This window comes from Lolium rigidum, chromosome 7 (assembly GCF_022539505.1).
Source record: "Lolium rigidum isolate FL_2022 chromosome 7, APGP_CSIRO_Lrig_0.1, whole genome shotgun sequence".
In the NCBI taxonomy this organism is placed as follows: domain Eukaryota; kingdom Viridiplantae; phylum Streptophyta; class Magnoliopsida; order Poales; family Poaceae; genus Lolium; species Lolium rigidum.
Window position 1 is genome coordinate 293,276,642 of NC_061514.1, and position 17,251 is coordinate 293,293,892.

Genomic DNA, 17,251 nt, shown 5'->3' on the forward strand with positions numbered 1-17,251 from the left:
TACATGGGTGGCAGCATAGTCTACGGATAGAAGCTCCACCTAGCTCTTAGGCGTTATATGATTCATCGTTCCGATATTTATTTCGCCTATTTTTGTTTTGTGTAACTTTGGTCACTTGAGACAACAAACGGCTGTGTGCATCCTGGTTATGCAGAGGCTGGATGTAATTGCTTCTTGAAGTAATAAAGCATCCTTTATCGAGAAAAAAAAAAAAACACAACATGTCTTAGGTAAGAAATAAATGCATAAACAACATGATCAGATCACAATTAACACAAAATGAAAATCAGCGACACTATAAGAAAATGTATCAAAAGGGTCATTGCCTTGCATTGATCCATAACTAACACATATGTGGTACATAATATCTTGCAATAACAATTACTGCTTGCACGGCTAGATAAATTAGACAAAAAGTGATCCCAAAGTGAAATTGCAACAGTATAGACTATACAATATTTTGCTCCTGAAGTCAAAATACAACCTTGCAGACTATAAAGTACTCCGTATATATGTTCAGTATCCTCCAAAGGGCCAGAAGGAGCCATTCAGATGGTTGAAATCCCCACCCTGCAGGTTAAGGATGGTAAACTGTTTTGCTCCGCATATGAGAATTAACCATAAAAAAAACTACTCCTTTCATTTAGGAATTCAACAGCAATTATGGCAAAGCACAACAAACCACGTAACTTACCAATTTGTTAAGTTATCCCCAACTGTTTGCCAGTCACAGACAAAAAACTAGCTATATTTAGGAATTAAAAAAAAACTAACTAAATTTATTAACCAAAACATACTTTGTATCAAAGAAAACCTACCACATAGGAATAGGAAAATCTGAATTCTAAAGTTGCCCATGGAGATGCAATAGCAATAGCAGACAATATGGCTAAGAGTTTGCTTCCAACAATAGGCATCCATGGATAAGGATTGTTACACTAAAAGAATAACGATGGAACATTCAGTTCTACATAAAAGAATATAGTAGCAGGAAAATAGGAGCTATCAACATTGCAATTTGATCTATAAAAATGGCAAAATCAATTTTAATAACAATGGACAATCTTATATACCAATTTGGTGATTTCAGAGTTATCTTCAGAAAACACATTCCAGCTGTTCTGAAAATTTTGCTCCGAGGAGATATACTCATCACCATAAGACTGCTCATAAACTTCTACGTGTTGAGGATATGAGGAAGACGAAAATAAGTTTGCCATATCTCCATATTCACCAGATTGTAAATGATCCTACAAGCCAAACAGAGAGTTAACAAGGAGTATTAGCTATACTCCGACCAGCCAATAATATATCAAACTGACGTGTTGCATCAGCATTGTATCAATAGCATCTCAAATGAAACAGGATGGCATCTTACATTGTTATATTCAGGAGCTACCTCTCCTGTGCTGGCGTGATAGTACCCCGAATTCATCGACCAAGAAGGTTGGTAAGGTTCGAGTGGAGCGTCAGGTACATATGCATAGGGCTGTATCTCACGTGACTGTGTTGACATCTCCAAATTATCAATATTGGTTTGGTTGGTATATGATGAGAAATTCTAGATGAGGATAAAAATATTACCTAGTTAGCCTTGTAACTCAAATGTGACAGAAGTATACAAACATACTGAGAAGCATATTACGTTTTTTACATGGAGACAGATGTAGTCATCCTAAATAAGCAAATGCATCTATATTAACTAGTCTGTGCAAAGTGAAAGCAGTAAGTAAATGATAGTGCTAACAGCTAGGTAACAAACCTCGTGGTACTCCGCCTTGTGAGAATAAACTGTTTCCGGAGGTTCAACCTGAACATGCAGTGGCTGCTCGCTGAAGTGTTGGTTGTAACAATAAATAGGTTGAGATGAAAAAATGTTTTCTGCACCATAAGTAGACGAAACCTCCTGTATGTGAAATTGAGAAGCGGTTTATATCCGAACATAGCAAGCAGTCAATCAGGACATGTTTGAGTACAAGTCATAAGTAACGAATCAACAAACAAGACAGCTAACCAGGTTAAAAAAGTAATACAACTTTAGGGTGTCTGTTCACTAAAGTTTTGATTGTTGAATAAACAGGCTGAGCTGAAATCGTATTTTCTGCACCATAACTGGACTCATGTGCAGATAACAAGCAGGTAGCAGGATAGATCCAGGTGCAAGTAATGAATCTGCTCTAGTTACTGAAGCATCTCTCAGGCATACAACTCCCTGTTTCTTGTCTAATGGTGCTCTTTTTATAGGTCAAATACTCATACATGTCCATTGATGAGATTAGTTGATTTCTCAGAGAAAATTGATGCGCCGATGGTAGTTAGACAACAGTGATGTGGCTATGGCAATACCATTGAGTGGCAGATTAAAAAGGCATAACAATTGACCAGCACAAGTGAGTTATTAAAACAACTGCACAAAACTGAGTTATTGAAGCATCTCTCAGACATACAACTCCTTGATTCGTTTTGCATTTGTTGTCTAATGGTGCCCTTTTCATAGGTCAAATATCTCCTTTAATGAGATTAGTTGACTGCGCATGCAGAGCAAATCGATGGCGATACTAGTTGGACAAGACCGACGTAGCTATGGCTAAACCATTGAGTGGCAGATTAAACAAACATTACAATTGACTAGCACAACTGAGTTATCACAACAACTACACATAACTGTGCTAAAGTGCATAGGCCGACAACTAGTCACTAGACAGGTCATACTTGGATCATTGAGAAGTGAGAAATACCTGATGATAGTGGGATTCATCCTCTTTGTAAACGTCCTGGTAGCTCTGATTGGGAAACCACGAAGTAGGTTGATCCGAAGCAACATCAAGACTGTAGGATTGAGTGTAAGATTGTTGGTAGGAAGAGTCATATGAGCCGTAGGTTGAATGGGCATATGCATACGTATCCTCCTTCGCAGTATCGTACCAAGATAACAGCTGTATCTTCCAAAGTAGCACAAGGAAATGCAGAAGAGTCAATTAATAACGAGGGAATATAAACGCTCAATAATATGCAAGTCAATCAAAATACTAAAGCATGATAAATAAATTAAAGAATAACGTAGCAGTAGTGTGTTTCCTCACATTGCTCTGATCAGTCGGCTCGCCGTCGCCGTGCCACTGCACGGTCCCAATTTCCGGCACCTCGCTGACATAGCTCCACTGCACGCTCCCAATTTCCGGCACCTCGCTGGTATTACTCCACTGCGCATTCCTCCCGAACGCAGGCACGTCCTCGCCGGCATCGTGCCACTGCACGTTACCAATCTCCGGCGGGGGCACCTCGACGACCACGGCGTCCTCCACCCCGCCCTTCCTGTTGGCGTAGACGGGGACGCCGTGGCAGTCCGCCCCGATCCGGCGCTCGCCGTAGCCGTCGGCGTGGCCGAATAGGAAGTCCAGCCCGCGCATGCACTGCCGCCAGTAGTCCCGCGGCCCGCACCGGCACCGCGCGCGCGTGTGCGTGTGGCAGCAATGCGGGTGCGGCGGCGGCGGCAGGTACGGCCAGCCGCGGAACACCTCCGGCGTGGGGTACGTGGGGTGCCGCGGCGCGTGCGGGCCGTCCCCGTAGTCGTGCGGCTTCGGCCAGTAGAAGGGCTGCGCGACGGGCGCCGGCGATGGGGGCGTGGGCGGCTTCGTCGCCGGCTCTGGCGAAACCGGCCAGGGCTTCGCGGGCGCCCGCGGAGGCGTACCGGGAACGGGCGCGGGAGGCGGTGGGGAGTAGCGCGGTGGGGAGGCGGCGGGGGCGGGGGAGGAGACGGGGTAGCAGGTGGAGGGGGAGGGCGGGATGGGGGAGCCGTAGGTGGCGGAGATGTCGTAGCCGCCGCCGTAGGGGTGGGGGTTGTACTCGTAGTACTCGTCGTCGTCTACCTGGTCGTCGTCGGAGGCGGCCGCCATGGCGCGATGGGTTCAGCGGCGGCGGTGGTTACGGCTGGCAGACAGCGGTGGCGTGGGTAGAGGAGGCGGAGTGGGAGTGGGAGTGCATGTGCAGGGTGGGGGAAGGGGAGGTGGGTGGTGGCATGTTCATTTCCGGGTGATGGCGACGGCGAGGCGTGGTTTGGAAGCCAGTGCACAGTTGGAGAGGAAGATGCCGTCGCCATTTCGCGATGGACATTATTGCGCACCCAGTTCGAGGGCGTGCGATCAGAGTAGGTGCGAGTTTTTTTTGAGTAAAATCTAGGAGTACCTTTTGGCGGGTGCTACAACGAACTCAGTTTTTATAGCGGCCAACGAGCATGTGGTCCTGCGACCTGATCTAGAACTTGGGCTTCAAGGCCCGGCCCACATAGACCAACAACTGTGGTGCTGTCTCTAATCCATTTTCTTCGGCAAACCAATCGACCGCATGCATGACGGAATGTCCTGCCGCCCGACCGGTGTAATTGGGCCTGTCCACTAGCCAGTTAGGTCCGGGTTTTTGAGTCTTTTTCGGTCTTTCTGGTTCTGCAGTTTTCTATGATTTCGGTCTGGTTTTATGTGGTTTCGTGAGATTTTCAAATTTTTGGAAACTTTTGGATAAGACTTTGGGCTTAACGCATTCACTCATGTGAAAGAGGAAATGGTGTCACGTGCAATGACCTGAGAATAACATGCTATAACGTACGAAACAAAAAAAAAAAGGTCCCTTACTACAATGAAGGGACATCGTAAACCATGTTACTGTATAAAAAAGCATTTGTTAAGTCAACATTTGTTGGGTTGACAAACGGTGAAAATACCAATGATCATAATAGGAGTTCAACTCTCATGATCCGTGGTCTTTGAAATCTCAGTAAAGATCCGTGGTCTATCAAGAAATAATACATCAATATCTTTACTGAGATTTCAAAGACCACGGATCTTTCAAATGTAAATATTATTTAGTTTGATATTGCATTACTTGAATATTTCTCTTGTGGAATACTAATAATATTTTTAAAAATTATGCGTAACCAAATGGTGAAACATGACGGAGATTGTTAGGGGTGCCAAGAACACCAATCGTACTTAAACTGTGAATAAAATGTAAAACAGTAGCATAAATATATATCTTTAAAAAATTCTCCATAGTAGGGGGCCATGGCCCCCTACCCTAAAAAGCTTCGACACTGTAAAGAAGGGGCCTTTGGTGCCGTGTTGCCCTAGGGCCCTCGAAATCTATGGACCGGCCTTGATTATGTACCATGAAGAAAGTTGTAATAATAATTAGTTCTAAAATCATAGTATACCTAGAACAAGTATCACGGTCTTGAACAAAACTAGGAAGTTTGCGGCGCGGCGCACGCCGCGCCCGTGCTGTCTAGGGTGTGGGAGGTGTAGTTTGTGTTTGACAGCAACTGTATGCATGCTGGTGGGTTGTTGAATAGTTTGAGAGTGGAGGCTAGATGGGGCTGGTCGGTATAAGTGATTGTTTCACTATATGACATAAGACTTTAGGAGTCATAAATAATATCTGATGATGGCATATTAGACCTTATTGATCTTTCTGTGAAATCTACTTACTTCTTGTATGAGATAATCGATCAGGTTTCATAAAGCTTGCTGAAATTAATTTGGTGGAGTTCACTTGTCAATTTTGATATGTCGGTATTACCATCTGAGCTGAACTTCTGAAAGAGAAGATAAACTAAGGTATATAGTGTATCAATACATGTTAGAATTTATTTTGAAGGTAAAATATGTACCCACATAATCAATGGGAAATTAAGCAGAGAACATAAGAAACTATTTTGTCGCCATTGTTAGATTATATGTTTCGGTTAAGTTAGACTTGTAACGCAAGCTAGGGTTTTAGGCTTAGTCGGTTGGCTCTACTATTTATATCCCTTGTACCCCAAACAGTTTTGTATCAATTGTGAGACATAATACAATCTTACATGGTATCGGACTAATCGATCCCGACCTATGGCGCCGCCGCCAAGCCGCCGCCGCCGCTCGGTTACTTCGACCAGCAAGCCAAGGCCGCCGCCGCCGCCGAGGCCTCGGCCTCTTCTACCCATCCCACGGCTACTCCTCTCTCCTACACAGACACCATAGCCGATGTCACCCCCTTCATACCTATTACTTTAGATCTTTCCCAACACAACTACTACCATTGGCGCCACCTCTTTGAGGTTCATCTCGGCGCCGCAACCTCCGTCATCACATCGCCGCCGACGCCGCCCCTCGTCCCGACGACGCTCGGCTGGATCACGGATGATCTCGCCATCATCCAATGGATCTACACACGCGTGTCCACGGAGATTTTCAATCTCGTTTTCCGTGAGGCCGCCACCGCCGCCGCCCTCCGGGCGTCCCTCGCGCCGCCTCTTCCGGGACAACGCCGACGCCCGGATCAACAACCTCCACTCCGCGATCCGCAACACCCCTCGGGGGACTCCTCGCTCGGCGTCTACCGTCGGCGCATCCGGACGATGGCGGATGAGCTCCGCGAACTAGGCGATCCTATGCCCGATCGCCGACTTATCAACATCCTTCTCCAAGGGCTCGGCGACCGGTTCAAGACTCAAGCGGCCATGATTCCCTTCATGCAGCCTCGCCCTTCCTTCAAGGAGATCTGGTCCCTGCTGCAGAACGCCGATGATGACCTCACACGGCGGGAGGCGCGGCTTCACGTCTTCGCCGCCTCCACCCGGGCGCCCCTGCTGCCTACTCCTGCACCGGCAGGCCCGACGAGCCAGCCCACTGCCGCGGCAGGACCCCCGGTACCTTTTCCAGCCTCGGCCGGGCAGCCTCCTCCTGGCTGGCGTCCCAGCCCCAACTACAAGGGCAAGAATCCGATGTACTGGTGTTATCACCAGATTTTAGACAAATCCAGAGGTGGGCCGGGCTTGGAAGATTACATGTGGAAGATTTCTAAAGCGGCCTGGCACGAAGGGTTTTGGGCTGAATTGCCCGTGTATCTTTATTTAGTAGTTTATTATTTTAGATAAGAGATAGAATCTTACTCGTGCACGGTTTAGTGCACGCCCGCATTAGAGAGTCCGCCGGACTATAAATATGTACCTAGGGTTTATGGAATAAAAAACAACTCACGTTCAACCCCAAAAACAAACCAATCTCGGCGCATCGCCAACTCCTTCGTCTCGAGGGTTTCTATCGGGTAGCGACATGTCGCCTAGATCGCATCTTGCGATCTAGGCAGCACAAGCCCCACGTTGTTCATGCGTTGCTCGTACTGAAGCGTTTTTGATGGCGAGCAACGTAGTTATCTTTAGATGTGTTAGGGTTAGCATTGTTCTTCGTTTAAGCATGCTTACGTAGTGCAACCCTTGCATATCTAGCCGTCCTCACGCCTATCTCAGGTGTGGGGCGGCACCCCGCTTGATCATTATTTAGTAGATCTGATCCGTTACGATTGCTCCTTGTTCTACAAGGATTAGTTTAATATCCGCAATAGTTAGGCCTTACAAAGGGGGAGGATCCGAGTGGCACGTAGGGTGGCGTTCGCAAGTCCTAAACGGGATGTTCCTAGGATCAACTTCATGTTGGTTTTTTGGCCTTGTTTAGGATCGGCTTACGAGCACCGTGCGTGGCCGCAAGGCCCAACCTGGAGTAGGATGATCCGATTATGCGGTGAAAACCCTAAATCGTCGTAGATCTCATTAGCTTCATCTTGATCAAGCGGGACCACCAAGTATTCGTGCACCCCGTACGGATCATGGGTGGATCGGCTCTTTGAGCCGATTCACGAGATAACCCGAGAGCCGATCGAGGCTCGTATTTAACGTTTACATGTATGCCCTGCAGAAACTAAGCGAGGCAACCTCATCACCTTCCCGACCGGGTATAGGTCGGGTGGCACGCCCTTGCACTTCGCAACGCCGCGTGTGACCGGAAGAGCATTGCGGGCCGTCGCTCGGAGGGGTCTCAGCCAGCCGCAGCTCTAGGCTCTTCCCGGCTCTACGGTGTTGACAAGGCCGCTGCCCGCCGGTGGGTTTTGGCAGTCAACACATTCTGGCACGCCCGGTGGGACAATCGTCTACACCAACCACATCGCCATCTACATCTGAGATGGCGGACGGCACGCCAGTCACCTGCGACGAGATCAAAGCCATCCTCGAAGCCGCACTCTTCGGCTCTTCCCACCGAACCCACTCCCATGGCGTCAGGGGGAGGGGTTCCACGCCCGAAGGCGCACTTGATGGGAGAGATCTCTCCACCCCGTCGGAGGAGCGCCCCAGGTCTCTGAAGCATGGGGATCTGCCCAAGGAGCTCAGAAGGAAACATGACGGGATCAAGGCAACCCTTGGAGCCGAACTCATCGGCTCCGCTGAGAAGACCCGGCCGCACGATATCAGGCTCGGTAGGAACCCACGTCCGGGTCCCGGTGTCGACACGGCGGATCTCAGCCACCCCATAGATCAGCCAAAGTTTTCCTTTGATGTCAATATGGCAGGGTCTGCAAGCCGCCATGACAAAGAGGAAACAGAAAGCAGCCACTCCCGTGGCAAGGATGAAGAGGGAGCCGATCCGCGCGACCAACCCCGAGGTGAGGACAGGCGGTACCTGGCAAGAGAGGGAATAAGAAGCATGCGGCATCAACGCCCACACTCCAAGCACCCTCTCAACAAATACGAGCAACTCCACGACCGACGTCGGCGCTACGACGCGGACGATGAAAGGAATTTCTGGCCTGATGCCGAGGTCGGAAGGTACCGCCAACATGGTAGAAGCAACAACGGGTACGATCGTCGCGCCGAAGGGAGGCCAAGGGGGCAAAATGACGTGGATAAGCACTGGGACTGCCCTTTCTTCAGACACTGCTGGGATTCAGGAATGAGCCGATTGCCCACAATCGGCAATTGCCCAGAATGCAATCAGAAAAAGAAGGAGGCAGCCAATGTGTCTGTGTTCGAGCGCCTAGGGCCTCTCCCGCCACAAGGCAAACGCGCTGAGTCACCTCGTTGGGCAGATCTTGAGGATTCGAGAAGACGAGGGAGAAGTGGAAGAAGATAGGTACCACCGGCCAAGGTGGTGCCCCGACGGACTCAGCCGTTCCCAAAAGCGCGAGGGTTCAGCGATTGCGCGGCCTAGAGGAAGCCGAGAGGTTGTACCGCATACGCTAAGGAAGGCACGGCCCGATCCGGCCGCAAAGGTTCGGCGAACCCTGGATGAAGAGGGTCGTCCACGGAAAATGGAGTGGCGCCCTAAACGGAGGAAAGCCGATGATGAGACATCGGGCTGGCACAAACATGGTACTCGTCTTGCCGACGGAGCGTAGCGCTCCACGACTCTACGGAGCACTCAAGGTGGACGACGAGCAAGCGCATCAAGTCAGAGGTTGGGTTGGTTTTATCCAGCCTGACCAAGTAGCAAGATCAAACCAATGAGCAAACCAGGAGAGGCTGATCCTTGTGATCGGCCCCAAAAATTTATGAAGGGAACTTACAAAACCTTCAACGAGCAAGCAACGTGGAGGCCGATTCCAGCAATCGGCCAAAATTATCCTCACCCACCATTCTGCCTGGGTTCAACATGTTATCCAACACGAGCCGATACCATCAATTCTCTTGACAGAATCGGCTCGGGGGGGGCACCCAGGTAGATAAAATACGAGGATATGCAACGGAAGCCTCTCATCTTCTGTTGATGGATATTGGAATATGGGGGCCGATGCACAGGTCGGCCGTAAAAACAAAAAGTGAAAATTCGAAAATTTTCGAACATAGCCGATGCAGCAGGCATCGACTTAAGGACATGAAAGCCGATGCATGGCCATCGACTCAAGAGGAGTAACTGTTACGATCAGAGGGTCAATGGAGCGCAAAGGGAGATTGTTTATGAAGGAACTCCTCAATGGAGCGAGTTTGGAAGCTCGGATCCTCTCTTCAAGAACAATGTCGGGAGCAGCATGGGCGTGCGGATCAGGTCAAGGGTGGATTGCATCAGGTCCACCGGAGGGAAGGAGCCTATCCGGCCGGCGAGAACTGAAAAAACTCGGGGGGCAGCTCGCCTTGAAGGCTCTCTGCTTTGGGAAGCCGATTTATGTTCAAATCGGCTAGCTCGGCATAAGAAGTTCCCTCAGACATGATCGACCCCAGGTCCATACGGCTCTGTTTTGCCTCGGCTAAGACTTGGGGGGCAACAAGCCTGGAAGATGCCCTGTTTTTAAGAGCCGATTAGGGTCACCTCGGCTGCAGCTGCATCATGGTCGTCTCAGGGAGGAACTGGGAAGGAAAAGCCGTCGTCTAGCACAGGGCCTGGACTGTGCTGTTGCTGCAAGAAAAGGAAAGAAGTCCGACTCATTGCTATCGGTCTTAGCATGACAAACGGAGGGAATGAAATTGGAGCGATTAAAGGATGAATGGAAAGAACAATTTCATTAATTCCAAGGAGCGGCTTTACAAGAAAGAGCCGATGGCTCTCAAAAGAGGGATCTGGTGCCTAGTGCACTTGCTACTACTAGTCCTATACTACTAGTCGTCGCTGTCCTCGTCATCGCCGCCGTCGACGTCGTCGGCGCTGCTCCCAGGGAGCTCCTCGTCGCTGCTGCCCTAGCCCTTGGCCGGAGCCTCTTCCTCCTCGTCATCATCATCATCCTCGCTGTCCGCCCAGGAGCGGAAGCGCTTGGTCGGCGGGTACCCGATGGAGGAGGAGGAGTCATCCTCCTCCTCTTCCTCTTCGTCATCGTCTTCGTCCTCGCTGACCGCCCACATGCGGGGGCGCTTCTTCGGCGGGAGCTTGGTGGAGGGGGAGGCCTTGGCCGTCGCTGCTTCTCCTTCTTTCTCCTCCTTGTCGGAGGAGAAGGGATTCACTGCGGGGTGGAGGCTGTCCTCGTTCTTCTTCTTCGACGAAGATTGGGGGAAGAGTTTTGAGAAGGAAGAGGAAGAGGAAGACATCGCTACGGGAGGAGAGGGTTTTTTGGTGCCGATAGGCTGGGATGGAATAGAGGATAAAGAGAGCTAACCGATCGGCACGGTTAAATAATGAGAAATCTGGTGAAGGTTTAATGCCATTACAGCCTTCCAAGGGATCGATGCTAAAGGCTGTCGAAATTTTTAGAGAAGGCGAGAAGACAGGGCATAATGATGACGGATGCTGTAACGGCTCTGCTCTCGCCACGACATGACCCTTCGAAGGGAAAGCATAATGATTTTGGAAATGTTATTTCCAAAACCGAGGGGGCATGTGTTATCACCAGATTTTAGACAAATCCGGAGGTGGGCCGGGCTTGGAAGATTACATGTGGAAGATTTCTAAAGCGGCCTGGCACGAAGGGTTTTGGGCTGAATTGCCCGTGTATCTTTATTTAGTAGTTTATTATTTTAGATAAGAGATAGAATCTTACTCGTGCACGGTTTAGTGCACGCCCGCATTAGAGAGTCCGCCGGACTATAAATATGTACCTAGGGTTTATGGAATAAAAAACAACTCACGTTCAACCCCAAAAACAAACCAATCTCGGCGCATCGCCAACTCCTTCGTCTCGAGGGTTTCTATCAGGTAAGCGACATGCTGCCTAGATCGCATCTTGCGATCTAGGCAGCACAAGCCCCACGTTGTTCATGCGTTGCTCGTATCGAAGCGTTTTTGATGGCGAGCAACGTAGTTATCTTTAGATGTGTTAGGGTTAGCATTGTTCTTCGTTTAAGCATGCTTACGTAGTGCAACCCTTGCATATCTAGCCGTCCTCACGCCTATCTCAGGTGTGGGGCGGCACCCCGCTTGATCATTATTTAGTAGATCTGATCCGTTACGATTGCTCCTTGTTCTACAAGGATTAGTTTAATATCCGCAATAGTTAGGCCTTACAAAGGGGGAGGATCCGAGTGGCACGTAGGGTGGCGTTCGCAAGTCCTAAACGGGATGTTCCTAGGATCAACTTCATGTTGGTTTTTTGGCCTTGTTTAGGATCGGCTTACGAGCACCGTGCGTGGCCGCAAGGCCCAACCCGGAGTAGGATGATCCGATTATGCGGTGAAAACCCTAAATCGTCGTAGATCTCATTAGCTTCATCTTGATCAAGCGGGACCACCAAGTATTCGTGCACCCCGTACGGATCATGGGTGGATCGGCTCTTTGAGCCGATTCACGGGATAACCCGAGAGCCGATCGAGGCTCGTATTTAACGTTTACATGTATGCCCTGCAGAAACTAAGCGAGGCAACCTCATCACCTTCCCGACCGGGTATAGGTCGGTGGCACGCCCTGCACTTCGCAACGCCGCGTGTGACCGAGAAGAGCATTGCGGGCCGTCGCTCGGAGGGGTCTCAGCCAGCCGCAGCTCTAGGCTCTTCCCGGCTCTACGGTGTTGACAAGGCCGCTGCCCGCCGGTGGGTTTTGGCAGTCAACAACTGGCCGCCGCGATCTGCCACTCCTCGAGCCGCCTCGACGCCCGCGCCAGCACCTGCCGCTCCTCCCGCTTGGCGCCCGCCACCGGCGGTACCGACGCCTGCGCCAGCACCTGCCGCGCCGCCTACCTGGCGCCCTCCTCATGATCCCCGGACCGGCATGGTTCGGGCTTGGTCCATGCCCCGGGCGGCCCCCTCTCCGATCGGCGCTCCTCCGGCTTACACGGGTGCTCGGGCGCCGGGTCTTCGCCCCCACACTGGTTCCCCTGGACTCCTCGGCCAGCGCGCCCCGCCGAACGCCTACCACGCCGCCCCGGCCTACTACGACGGGGGGGTGCCATACATGCCATATCAGCACCCCCAGACGTTTTAGCCTTCGTCTGTCCTCATGCCGCCTGCTCCAACTGCCTCGCTGCATCAACCGACCTCCGCTCCTTCACCGAGCTGGGACCAATCTGCGTTCTTGCAGGCCATGAACAACTTCGCTGCCCAGGGAAACTCAGGTATGGACTGGATTTTCGATTCCGGTGCTTCTAGTCACATGTCCGCTTCTAGTAATATCTTGTCAAATTTTTCCACCACACCACTTTCATCCATAGTCCTAGGAAACGGCACTACTATACCTATATATTGCACCGGCCAAACCACCATACCTACACCCACCAAACAACTCCTCCTACGTGATGTCCTTATTGCACCCGCGCTAATCAAAAACTTAATTTCCGTTCGTCGGTTCACCCGTGACAATCTTGTTTCTATGGAATTTGATCCGTTTGGTTTATCCGTGAAGGACTACCGGACCAAAGCGGAGATCGCTCGGTTCAATAGCTCCGGCGACCTCTACACTCTCCATGGCGCCGCCACCCACGACCCACCCACCTCCATGGCGGCGTCCGTCGACCTCTGGCATCACCGTCTCGGCCACCCCCACCACGCTACCTTGTCTTCTATACTTATCGAATTTTCAATAAATTGTAATAAGGATAGTCATAATACCTCCATGTGTCCCTCTTGTCAGCAAGGAAAACATGTTCGCTTGCCCTTTAGTTCCTCTACTATTGTTAGTACCTTTCCTTTTGAACTTTTGCACTGCGATTTATGGACATCTCCCCATACTAGTGTCTCTGGCTTTAAATATTATCTAGTCGTTCTATACGACTTCACACACTTTGTCTGGACTTTTCCTTTACGCAACAAATCAGACGTACACACCATTTTCCTAAACTTTCAAAAATATGTCGCCACACACTTCTTTCTTCCCATTAAATTTATCCAATGTGACAACGGCAAAGAATTTGATAACTTTCAAAACCGAAACTTCTTTCTTCAACATGGCATTCTTCTCCGATTTTCATGCCCATACACTTCACCTCAAAACGGCAAGGCGTAACGCTCGCTTCGCACAATAAACGACATCATTCGCACCCTTTTAATCCACTCCTCCATGCCACCAAAATTCCGGGCCGAAGCCTTACGCACAGCCACCTACTTACTTAACATCCGGCCTCACAAGTCCAATACAAACTCTACACCATTCTACTCTCTTTATCTTAGTCATCCCAACTACTCGAACTTCGCGTCTTTGGCTCGTCTTTGTTTTCCAAACACTGCCGCCATCTCCACCAACAAACTATCACCTCGCTCCATTCCCCGTGTCTTTCTAGGATACTCCGATGAACACAAGGGTTATCGCTGCCCGGATCTCGTCTCTGGCCGCGTCCACATCTCTCGGCACGTCACTTTTTCCGAGCATATCTTCCCTTTCTCCACACGGACACCCTCCCAAACTCCCATTGACCCATCGCCTACCCTACATCATCCCATAGCTCACCCCGCTAGGTTTCCTCACCACTACACCGCTCCTACCGCCACCCCGGTGCCCTCCTCGCCTGCCGCAGCAGTCCCTTCAGCCGACTCCACTGCCGCGACAGCGGGGTCGGCCGCTTCCTCTCGCCGAGTCCGCACCTCCACCCGATACACCCATCTCCCCCGCCGCTCCTTCTCCACCTATTCCACCATCTTCGACGTCTGACTCATCCGCTGCGCCTGACGTCGTTGTTCATCCCACTCCACCTCTACCACCCCATGATGTTCCTACCCAAGCTCCCACAAATGATCACCCAATGCGCACTCGGGCCTGATGGCGTGTATTTCACACGTTCGTTGGGCAACCCCAAGAGGAAGGTATGATGCGCACAGCAGCAAGTTTTCCCTCAGAAAGAAACCAAGGTTTATCGAACCAGGAGGAGCCAAGAAGCACGTTGAAGGTTGATGGCGGCGGGATGTAGTGCGGCGCAACACCGGAGATTCCGGCGCCAACGTGGAACCCGCACAACACAACCAAAGTACTTTGCCCCAACGAAACAGTGAGGTTGTCAATCTCACCGGCTTGCTCGTAACAAAGGATTAACCGTATTGTGTGGAAGATGATTGTTTGCGAGAGAAAACAGTAAAAACAAGTATTGCAGCAGATTTGTATTTCGGTATTAAAAGAATGGACCGGGGTCCACAGTTCACTAGAGGTGTCTCTCCCATAAGATAAAAGCATGTTGGGTGAACAAATTACGGTCGGGCAATTGACAAATAGAGAGGGCATAACAATGCACATACATGACATGATAAGTATAGTGAGATTTAATTGGGCATTACGACAAAGTACATAGACCGCCATCCAACCGCATCTATGCCTAAAAAGTCCACCTTCGGGTTATCATCCGAACCCCTCCGGTATTAAGTTGCTAACAACGGACAATTGCATTAAGTATGGTGCGTAATGTAATCAACAACTACATCCTCGGACATAGCGCCAATGTTTTATCCCTAGTGGCAACAAGCACAACACAACCTTAGGGGTTTCGTCACTCCCCAGTGTCAATGCGGGCATGAACCCACTATCGAGCATAAGTACTCCCTCTTGGAGTTAAAAGTAAAAACTTGGCCGAGCCTCTACTAGAAACGGAGAGCATGCAAGATCATAAACAACACATATGTAATAACTTGATAATTAACATGACATGGTATTCTCTATCCATCGGATCCCGACAAACACAACATAGAGAATTACGGATAGATGATCTTGATCATGTTAGGCAGCTCACAAGATCCAACAATGAAGCACAATGAGGAGAAGACAACCATCTAGCTACCGCTATGGACCCATAGTCCAGGGGGTGAACTACTCACTCATCACTCCGGAGGCGACCATGGCGGTGTAGAGTCCTCCGGGAGATGAATCCCCTCTCCGGCGGGGTGCCGGAGGAGATCTCCGAGAATCCCCCGAGATGGATCGGCGGCGGCGGCGTCTCGCAAGGTTTTCCGTATCGTGGTTTTTCGCATCGGGGGTTTCGCGACGGAGACTTTAAGTAGGCGGAAGGGCGAGTCGGGGGCCGGACGAGGGGGCCACACCATAGGCGGCGCGGGCCCCCCGGGCCGCGCCGCCTTGTGGTGTCGCCACCTCGTGGCCCCACTTCGTGTGTTCTCCGGTCTTCCGGAAGCTCCGGTGGAAAAATAGGCCCCCGGGTTTTCGTTTCGTCCAATTCCGAGAATATTTCGTTACTAGGATTTCTGAAACCAAAAACAGCAGAAAACAGAACTGGCACTTCGGCATCTTGTTAATAGGTTAGTTCCGGAAAATGCACGAATATGACATAAAGTGTGCATAAAACATGTAGGTATCATCAATAATATGGCATAGAACATAAGAAATTATCGATACGTCGGAGACGTATCAAGCATCCCCAAGCTTAGTTCTGCTCGTCCCGAGCAGGTAAAACGATAACAAAGATAATTTCTGAAGTGATATGCCATCATAACCTTGATCATACTATTTATAAACATATGTAGTGAATGCAGCGATCAAAACAATGGTAATGACATGAGTAAACAAGTGAATCATAAAGCAAAGACTTTTCATGAATAGTACTTCAAGACAAGCATCAATAAGTCTTGCATAAGAGTTAACTCATAAAGCAATAAATCAAAGTAAAGGCATTGAAGCAACACAAAGGAAGATTAAGTTTCAGCGGTTGCTTTCAACTTGTAACATGTATATCTCATGGATAATTATCAACATAGAGTAATATAACAAGTACAATATGCAAGTATGTAAGAATCAATGCACAGTTCACACAAGTGTTTGCTTCTTGAGGTGGAGAGAAATAGGTGAACTGACTCAACATAAAAGTAAAGAGAATGGTCCTTCAAAGAGGAAAGCATCGATTGCTATATTTGTGCTAGAGCTTTTATTTTGAAAACATGAAACAATTTTGTCAACGGTAGTAATAAAGCATATGAGTTATGTACATTATATCTTACAAGTTGCAAGTCTCATGCATAGTATACTAATAGTGCCCGCACCTTGTCCTAATTAACTTGGACTACCGGATCTTTGCAATGCACATGTTTTGACCAAGTGTCACAATGGGGTACCTCCATGCCGTCCGTACAAAGGTCTAAGGAGAAAGCTCGCATTTTGGATTTCTCGCTTTTGATTATTCTCAACTTAGACATCCATACCGGGACAACATGGACAACGAGATAATGGACTCCTCTTTAATGCATAAGCATGTGGCAACAATTATTATTCTCATATGAGATTGAGGATATATGTCCAAACTGAAACTTCCACCATGAATCATGGCTTTAGTTAGTGGCCCAAAGTTCTTCTCTAACAATATGCATGCTCCAACCATGAAGGTGGTAGATCTCTCTTACTTCAGACAAGACGGACATGCATAGCAAATCACATGATATTCAACAAAGAATAGTTGATGGCGTCCCCAGAAACATGGTTATCGCTCAACAAGCAACTTAATAAGAGATAAAGTGCATAAGTACATATTCAATACTACAATAGTTTTTAAGCTATTTGTCCCATGAGCTATATATTGCAAAGGTGAATGATGGATTTTTAAAGGTAGCACTCAAGCAATTTACTTTGGAATGGCGGATAAATACCATGTAGTAGGTAGGTATGGTGGA

The 17,251-nt window shown here is 49.2% G+C and overlaps 1 protein-coding gene across 3 annotated transcripts; it reads right to left on the minus strand.

Moving 5' to 3' along the window:
- Window positions 1–317: 317 nt before the first annotated feature.
- Window positions 318–3,896, minus strand: LOC124677355 (uncharacterized protein At5g39570-like). Of its 3 annotated transcripts, none has more exons than XM_047213347.1 (6): window positions 3,084–3,896; window positions 2,739–2,936; window positions 1,763–1,906; window positions 1,379–1,561; window positions 1,074–1,250; window positions 318–570 (listed from the first exon to the last, which is right to left on the minus strand). In XM_047213347.1, the coding sequence occupies exons 1-6, from the start codon at window positions 3,894–3,896 to the stop codon at window positions 517–519; spliced, it is 1,569 nt and encodes a 522-aa protein (XP_047069303.1). In that variant the 3' UTR covers window positions 318–516. The 3 variants fall into 3 exon arrangements, with proteins under 3 accessions (XP_047069303.1, XP_047069304.1, XP_047069302.1); XM_047213348.1 differs by having other exon boundaries at window positions 1,763–1,903; window positions 2,739–2,942; XM_047213346.1 differs by having other exon boundaries at window positions 2,739–2,942.
- Between the last annotated feature and the right edge of the window lie 13,355 nt (window positions 3,897–17,251).